Source organism: Triticum urartu, chromosome 5, assembly GCF_003073215.2.
Source record: "Triticum urartu cultivar G1812 chromosome 5, Tu2.1, whole genome shotgun sequence".
NCBI lineage: Eukaryota > Viridiplantae > Streptophyta > Magnoliopsida > Poales > Poaceae > Triticum > Triticum urartu.
The window spans coordinates 599684896-599694179 of record NC_053026.1 but is presented as its reverse complement, the minus strand read 5'-3'; the positions used below and the strand labels follow the sequence as shown (position 1 = coordinate 599694179).

Below are 9284 nucleotides of genomic sequence, written 5' to 3'. Positions count from 1 at the left end.
TCCGTCCTAGTCAATGTGGTGACGGCTTAATAAAGCTTCGTTAAATTGCCTAAAAAAATGAAGTGCAAAAGTGTAATTGTCAAAAGAAAAAGAAAAGTCCACAACATGGGGTTGGTGGGTTGTACTTCAGGCGAAGATACAGCTGATCATGGATCGTGGATACGGATCAACTATAATATGCCGCCTCTCGACATATTTATTCAGGGTTGATGGGAAAATCATGGATACGGATCAAATATGTCGTCTCTCTACGTAGGTCGGCGTGGGTGTTTCCAAATCCCAAAACCTAAACAATATTCACATGGCGTGAACCGTGGATAGCAAGTAGCACGCTCCTGTTTGACTAGCACTAAAATACTTCGTGCGTGGATAGCCACGGCGCGGGCAGAGCGCAGAGCCTGAGCACCACCTAGCCCGCCGGTCCTTCTCGCCAGTCGCCACACCCGGCGAGCGGCGAGTCCAGCTCCTGATCAAGACCTTGCTAGTTGCTCCTGATCGCGCCATGGACGCCGGATCGGCATCCTCGTCGCTGCGCATAGTGGTCGTCCCGTGGCTCGCGTTCGGCCACCTGCTCCCGTACCTGGAGCTCTCCGAGCGACTCGCCGAGCGCGGCCACCGCGTGTCCTACGTCTCCACGCCGCGCAACCTCGCGCGCCTCCCACCGCTGCGCCCCGCCACGGCCCCGCGCGTGGACCTCGTCGCGCTCCCGCTGCCCCGCGTCGACGGCCTACCCGGCGGCGCCGAGTCCACCAACGACGTCCCCGACCAGCAGCGGGAGCTCCACTGGAAGGCCTTCGACGGCCTCGCCGCGCACTTCGCGGAGTTCATGGCCGCCGCGTGCGCCGACGAGGCCACCAGGCCTCACTGGGTCATCGCCGACTGCTTCCACCACTGGGTCGCCGCCTCCGCCGTCGAGCACAAGGTTTGACCCACCTGTATGCCGTGCGGGCTGCTTGCTTGGTTCCATTAATTCCATCGCATGCGCATCCTAAATGATCTAGTTCGACGCTCAATCCATCAGGTGCCATGCGCGATGCTTCTCCCGACTGCTGCTGTGATCGCTGCCGCACAGCCCCCGTCGACGGAGCAAAGTGAAGCGCGCGCCGAAACCCGCCCTCGTTACGAGCAGGAGGACATGGCTCCCATGTTCGACGACCAAGGCGCATCGGGTATGTCCCTCGCCCAGCGCTGGCAGTTGACCAAAGAGAGGTCCGCGCTCGGGGTCATCCGGAGCTGCGTCGAGTGGGAGCCCGAGTCCTTCCCGCTGGTGCCAACTCTCCTCGACATGCCGGTCGTGCCACTCGGCCTTCTGCCGCCGTCACCCGACGGAGGCCGTCGTGCCGGCGGCGCCAACGAATCATCAGAGCACGCCACCGTGCGCTGGCTGGACGCGCAGCGGCCCGGCTCGGTGGTGTACGTGGCGCTGGGGAGCGAAGTGCCGCTGCCCCTGGAGCAGGTGCACGAGCTGGCCCTTGGGCTGGAGCTCGCCGGGACGCGCTTCCTTTGGGCTCTCCGGAAGCCCAGTGGCGCCGCCGTCCTGGATGACGGCGCCGACATGCTTCCTCCCGGTTTCCAACAGCGCACTCGTGACCAGGGGCTGGTGACCACGGGCTGGGTTCCCCAGATGAGCATCCTGGCGCACGCCGCCGTGGGCGGGTTCTTGACGCATTGCGGCCGGAATTCGCTGATCGAGGGCCTCCTGTTCGGTCACCCTCTCGTCATGCTGCCCATCTTCGGCGACCAAGGCCCGAATGCACGCCAAATGGAGGTGAAGAAGGTGGGGTTGCAGGTGGCGAGGGACGAGAGCGATGGGTCGTTCGACCGCCATGGCGTCTCGAGCGCGGTCCGGGCTGTGATGGTTGACGGAGAGGCCAGGAGGAACTTCGTGGCAGGTGCAGCGAAGATGCAGGTAGTCGTAGCTAATTCGGAACGGCAGGAACGGTACATCGACGAGTTTGTTCATCACCTTAGATCTCACGGCGCCGCCATTGCAACTGATGGCAAAGCCACTACAGCCGCTACTTCGTGAACAGTAAGGGGAATTTTTGGGTTTGATACTTTCATGCATGTTTGCTTTTCTACAGCTACTGTATTTTTAGTTTTTCACTGAAGGGATGAAACACTGAAACTGTAGCACATGTGATGTATATTTTCGCTCAGAATTGTAGAAACGAATTTTGCTAAATCTCAGTCGACTGACAAGTTTCAGTCGATGTTATATTCATCGGATCTTATGTGAAGATCCATGAAAAAAGTTCTTTTTATTTTTTATTTACATGTTATGCCACTTGATTTAGACTTGGTCGACTAAAACTTAGCCATACCCTTGTAGAAATGATCCAGTGTATATTTTCTTTCTCCCTAGGTGGTGCTACATATATGTGACGTGGTGCACACATGACCAACCTATCAAAGTGTCGACGAGTGTGCTGAACTTGTTTTTTGATAAAGAGTGCTTTTATTAATTCATAATATCATATCAAAAGAATACAAGCATCATGAGCACATCCGGTGTCAGCATGATTATAATGCACATCGGCAAGATCAAGACACACACAAAGAATATACAAGGGAAAAATCAGTGGCCTGTGAAACTCACGCTCGAAGTAAACTATAACATGCAGCAAATCAACCACCACCAATGACAGCAACCAGATTATGGGGGAAATGCTTTAACAACGAAGCCTCTAATAAAGAAACGACGCACGTGTGTTGTCACTACCAGACCCACCCATGGAGACTGGATCTTAGAATTTCACCCTCAAAAGAAAGTTTGAGCAAACTACGTACATTGCCTCCAATAAGGGGATGATATGAAGACACCATCATTGCCGGGTACAACAACTGCATGACAAACCTAGAATTTTCACTTCGAAGCTCGAGACCCTGTGTTCGAGAGCACCACCAAACTTAAGTCGCCTTGTACCGTCGTCTCCACTTTCAGTGAAGAAGTCATTGCTACAAACCAGATCATCACACCTTGAAAGTCATACGAGCTCATAGCCCTAAAGTAGGCATCAATACGCAAAACGTCCATACCATGTATACGCGGGAACATATTGCTATCTCTTGAGCTTACGTTGGTTTTTCTGTTGAAGAGGAAAGGGTAATGCAGCAAAGTAGCGTAAGTATTTTCCTCTGTTTTGAGAATCAAGGTATCAATCCAGTAGGAGACAACGTGATAAGCCACTGAATACCTGCACAAACAAACACCAACTTGCAACCAGCGTGACAAAGGGGTTGTCAATCCCTTCACGGTTATTCGCAAAGTGAGATCTGATAAAGATGGATAAACGGTAAAGTAATATTTTTGTTTTATGAAACGGAAAGTAAAAGATTGCAAAAGAAAGTAAATAGGAAACTAGAGTTGTAAATTGGAAACTTATATGATGGAAAATAGACCCTGGGGCCATAGGTTGAACTAGAGGATTCTCTCAAGATAGAAAATATTATGGTGGGTGAACAAATTACTGCCGAGCAATTGATAGAAAAGCACAAAGTTATGACGATATCTAAGACAATGATCATGAATATAGGCATCACGTCCATGTCAAGTAGACCGAAACGATTATGCATCTACTACTATTACTCCACACATCGACCGCTATCCATCATGCATTTAGAGTATTAAGTTCATAAAGAACGGAGTAACGCCTTAAGCAAGATGACATGATGTAGAGGAATTAACTCAAACAATATGATGAAAACCCCATCTTTTTATCCTCGATGGCAACAATACAATACGTGTCGGTTCCCCTTCTGTCACTAGGATCGAGCACCGCAAGATTGAACCCCAAGCTAAGCACTTCTCCCATTGCAAGAAAAACCAATCTGGTTGGCCAAACCAAATCGATGGTTCAAACAAACTTGCAAAGATATCAAATCATGCATAAAAGGATTCAGAGGATATTCATAGATAAGCTGATCATAAATCCACAATTCATCGGATCTCGGCAAACATACCGCAAAAGAGTATTACATCGAATAGATCTCCAAGAACATCGAGGAGAACTTTGTATTGAGAATCAAAGAGAGAGAGAGAGAGAGAGAGAGAGAGAAGTCATCTAGCTACTAGCTATGGACCTGTAGGTCCGTGGCAAACTACTCACGCTTCTTCGGAGAGGCAATGGTGTTGATGTAGAAGCCCTCCGTGATCGAACCCCCCTCCGGCAGGATGCCGGAAAAGGCCCCAAGATGGGATCTCACGGGTACAGAAGGTTGCGGCGGTGGAAAAGTGGTTTCGTGGCTCCCCTGGAAGTTTTCAGGGTATAAGAGTATATATAGGAGGAAGATCTAGGTCAGGAGGCCACCGAGGGGCCCACAAGGTTGGGGGCGCGCCCTCCACCCTTGTGGCCGCCTCGTGGCTCTTCTGACTTGCACTCCAAGTCTCCTGGGTGTCTTCTAGTCCAAGAAAAATTATCGCGAAAGTTTTTTTTTCTGTTTGGTATTCCTTTTCTGCGGAACTCTAAAACAAGGAAAAACAGAAACTGGCACTGGGCTTCTAGGTTAATAGGTTAGTCCCAACAATCATATAAAATAGCATATTCATGCATATAAAACATTCAAAACAGATAATATAATAGCATGGAACAATAAAAAATTATAGATACGTTGGAGACGTATATCAAGCATCCCCAAGCTTAATTCATGCTCGTCCTCGAGTAGGTAAATGATAAAACTAAATTTTTTTATGTGGAATGCTACCTAACATATTTATCCATGTAATTCTCTTTATTGTGGCATGAATGTTCACATCCGTAACATTCAAAACAGAAGTTTAATATTGACATAAAAACATTAATACTTCAAGCATACTAACAAAATAATTATGTCTTCTCAAAATAACATGGCCAAAGAAAGCTTATCCCTACAAAATCATATAGTCTGGCTATGCTCCATCTTCATCGCACAAAATATTCAAATCATGCACAGCCCCGATGACAAGCCAAGCAATTGTTTCATACTTTTGACATTCTCAAAACTTTTCAACTTTCACACAATACATGAGCGTGAGCCATGGACATAGCACTATAGGTGGAATAGACGGTGGTTGTGGAGAATACAAAAAAGGAGATAGTCTCACATCAACTAGGCGTATCAACGGACTATGGAGATGCCCATTAATAGATATCAATGTGAGTGAGTAGGGATTTCCATGCAACGGATGCACTAGAGCTATAAGTTTATGAAAGCTCAAAAAAAAACTAAGTGGGTGTGCATCCAAGTTGCTTGCTCATGAAGACCTAAGGCATTTGAGGAAGCCCATCGTTGGAATATACAAGTCAAGTTCTATAATGAAAAATTCCCACTAGTATATGAAAGTGATAACATAGGAGACTCTCTATCATGAAGATCATGGTGCAATTTTGAAGCACAAGAGAGGCAAAAAGGATAGTAACATTGTCCCTTCTCTCTTTTTCTCTTTTTTTCCTTTTTTTCTTTTCTCTTTTTTTGGCCTTATATTTTTTTGGCCTTTCTCTTTTTTTCCTTCACATGGGACAATGCTCTAATAATGAAAATCATCACACTTCTATTTACTTACAACTCAAGAATTACAACTCGATACTAGAATAAAAATATGACTCTATGTGAATGCCTCCGGCGGTGTACTGGGATGTGCAATGAATCAAGAGAGACATGTATAAAAAATGATGAACAGTGGCTTTGCCACAAATACGATGTCAACTACATGATCACGCAAAGCAATATGACAATGATGAAGTATGTCATAATAAACGGAACGGTGGAAAGTTGCATGGCAATATATCTCAGAATGCCTATGAAAATGCCATAATAGGTAGGTATGGTGGCTGAGGAAGGATATATGGTGGGTTTATGTTACCGGCGAAAGTTGCGCGGTACTAGAGAGGCTAGCAATGGCGGAAAGGTGAGAGTGCGTATAATCTATGGATTCAACATTAGTCATAAAGAACTCACATAATTATTGCAAAAATCTATTAGTCATCGAAATAAAGTACTACGCGCATAATCTATGGATTCAACATTAGTCATAAAGAACTCACATAATTATTGCAAAAATCTATTAGTCATCGAAACAAAGTACTACGCGCATGTTCCTAGGGGGATAGATTGGTAGCAAAAGACCATCGTGCGTCCCCGACTGCCACTCATAAGGAAGACAATCAAAAAACATATCACGCTCCAACTTTGTTTCATAACGGTTCACCATACGTGCATGCTACGGGACTCACAAACCTTAACACAAGTATTTCTCAAATTCACAACTACTTACTAGCATGACTCTAATATCACCATCTTCATATCTCAAAACAATCATAAGGAATCAAACTTCTCATAGTATTCAATGCACTTTATATGAAAGTTTTTATTATATCCCTCTTGGATGCCTATCATATTAGGACTAATTTTATAACCAAATCAAATTACCATGCTGTTCTAAAGACTCTCAAAATAATATAAGTGACGTACGAGAGTTCATCAATTTCTATAAAATAAAACCGCCGCCGTGTTCTAAAAAGATATAAGTGAAGCATTAGAGCAATTTTGCCTAGCTCAAAAAATATAAGTGAAGCCCATAGAGTATTCTAATAAATCACGATTCATGCGTGTCTCTCTCAAAAGGTGTGTACATCAAGGATGATTGTGGAAAACTAAAAAGCAAAGACTCAAATCATACAAGACGCTCCAAGCAAAACACATATCATGTGGTGAATAAAAATATAGCCTCAAGTAAAGTTACCGATAGACGAAGACGAAAGAGGGGATGCCTTCCCGGGGCATCCCCAAGCTTAGGCTTTGTGACATCCTTGAATATTACCTTGGGGTGCCTTGGGCGTCCCCAAGCTTAGGCTCTTGCCACTCCTTATTCCATATAGTCCATCAAATCCTTACCCGAAACTTGAAAACTTCACAACAAAAAACTCCAGCAGAAAATCTCGTAAGCTTCGTTAGTATAAGAAAATAAATCACCACTTTTCGGTGCTGTTGTGAACTCATTCTTTATTTATATTGGTGTAATATCTACTGCATTCCAACTTTTCCATGGTTCATACCCCCGATACTAGCCATAGATGCATCAAAATAAGCAAACAACACACGAAAAACAGAATCTGTCAAAAACAGAACAGTCTGTAGCAATCTGGATATTTCAAATACTTATGTAACTCCAAAAATCCTGAGAAATTAGGACGTCCTGGAAAATTTGTTTATTAATCCTCTACGAAAAGAATCGGTATTTTATCACACTTCTGTAAAAAAATGAAAACTAATCTCCTGGGTGCAAAAGTTTCTGTTTTTCAGCAGGATCAAATCAACTATCATAGTAGGCTATCCCAAAGGTCTCACTTGGCACAAACACTAATTAAAACATAAAACAACATCTAACCAGAGGCTAGATGAATTATTTATTGAAAAACATGACCTAAAAAGTAAGAACAAAAATAAAATTGGGTTGCCTCCCAGCAAGCACTATTGTTTAATGCCCCGCTAGGCATAAAAACATGAATAGATCTAAGTGCTATCATCTTTGGCATGCAATTCATAAGTGGCTCTCATAATAGATTCATAAGATAATTTAATTTTATTTCTAGGGAATTGTTCCATGCCTTTCCTTAACGGAAATTGAAATCTAATGTTTCCTTCTTTCAAATCAATAATTGCACCAATCGTTCTAAGGAAAGGTCTACCAAGAATAATAGGACATGTAGGATTGCAATCTATATCAAGAACAATGAAATCTACGGGCACATAATTCCTATTAGCAACAATAAGAACATCATTAATTCTTTGCATAGGTTTCTTAATAGTGGAATCCGCAAGATGCAAATTTAAGGAACAATCATCAAATTCACGGAAACCTAACACATCACATGAAGTTTTCGAAATCGTGGAAGCACTAGCACCCAAATCACACAAAGCATATCATTCATAATATTTAACCTTAATCTTAATAGTAGGTTCCCATTCATCATAAAGTTTTCTAGGGATAGAAACTTCCAATTCAAGCTTTTCTTCAGAAGATTGCATCATAGCATCAACGATATTGTTAGTAAAAGCTTTGTTTTGATTATAAGCATGAGGAGAATTCAACATGGATTGCAACAAGGAAATACAATCTATTAAAGAAAAATTATCATAATTAAACTCCTAGAAATCCAAAAGATTGGGTTCATTGTTACCTAAAGTTTTGACCTCTCCAATCCCACTTTTATCAATTTTTGCATCAAGATCTAAAAACTCCGAATCATTTGGACTCAGAGTGCTAATAAAATCATTGTTGTTGGTATTGGAAAAGTCACACAATTTGGTATTATCTTGAGCCATCGTGACAAAGCAAGCAATTCAACACACGAGCACACAAAAAGCAAACGAAGGAGACGAACGGAAGAAGGGCGAGGAAAAGGCGAATCTTTTCGAAAATCGTTTTAGAAGTGGGGGAGAGAAAACAAGAGCCGAATGGCCAATAATGTAATTCGAGGGATTAGAGTTTATGATGGTACTTGGTATGTCTTGGCTTGGCGTAGATCTCCCCGACAACAACGCCAGAAATCCTTCTTTCTACCTCTTGAGCTTGCGTTGGTTTTTCCCTTGAAGAGGAAAGGGTGATGCAGCAAAGTAGCGTAAGTATTTCCCTCATTTTTGAGAACCAAGGTATCAATCCAATAGGAGACAACGCGACAAGCCACCAAATACCTGCACAAAAAAACACCAACTTGCAACAAACGCGACAAAGGGGTTGTCAATCCCTTCACGATTATTCGCAAAGTGAGATCTGATAGAGATGGATAAATGGTAAAGTAATATTTTTGTTATTTTTGGTTTGTGGAACGAAAAGTAAAAGATTTCAAAAGAAAGTAAATAGGAAACTAGAATTCTAGATCAGAAACTTATATGATGGAAAATAGACCCGGGGGCCATAGGTTTCACTAGAGGCTTCTCTCAAGATAGAAAATATTACGGTGGGTGAACAAATCATTGCCGAGCAATTGATAGGAAAGCACAAAGTTATGACGATATCTAAGGCAATGATCATGAATATAGGCATCACGTCCATGTCAAGTAGACCAAAACGATGTTGCATCTACTACTATTACTCCACACATCGACCGCTATCCAGCATGCATCTAGAGTATTAAGTTCATAAAGAACCGAGTAATGCCTTAAGCAAGATGACATGATGTAGAGGAATTAACTCAAAAAATATGATGAAAACCCCATCTTTTTATCCTCAATGGCAACAATACAATACGTGTCAGTTCCCCTTCTGTCACTAGGATCGAGCATCGAAAGATTGAACCCAAAGC

At 43.5% G+C, this 9284-nt stretch overlaps 1 protein-coding gene across 1 annotated transcript; it reads left to right on the top strand.

Annotated features, from left to right (window-relative positions):
* Window positions 1-270: 270 nt before the first annotated feature.
* LOC125506228 (UDP-glycosyltransferase 91D2-like) lies at window positions 271-2317 on the top strand. Its single transcript, XM_048671088.1, has 2 exons — window positions 271-922; window positions 1022-2317. The coding sequence occupies exons 1-2, from the start codon at window positions 503-505 to the stop codon at window positions 2027-2029; spliced, it is 1428 nt and encodes a 475-aa protein (XP_048527045.1). The 5' UTR covers window positions 271-502; the 3' UTR covers window positions 2030-2317.
* Window positions 2318-9284: the final 6967 nt, after the last annotated feature.

Bases quoted from the DNA above. Each gene is read 5' to 3' on its own strand.
- LOC125506228 (XM_048671088.1), top strand. From the start codon at position 503: ATGGACGCCGGATCGGCATCCTCGTCGCTGCGCATAGTGGTCGTCCCG. The intron at 923-1,021 runs GTTTGACCCACC...TCAATCCATCAG, and splicing joins CCTCCGCCGTCGAGCACAAG to GTGCCATGCGCGATGCTTCT.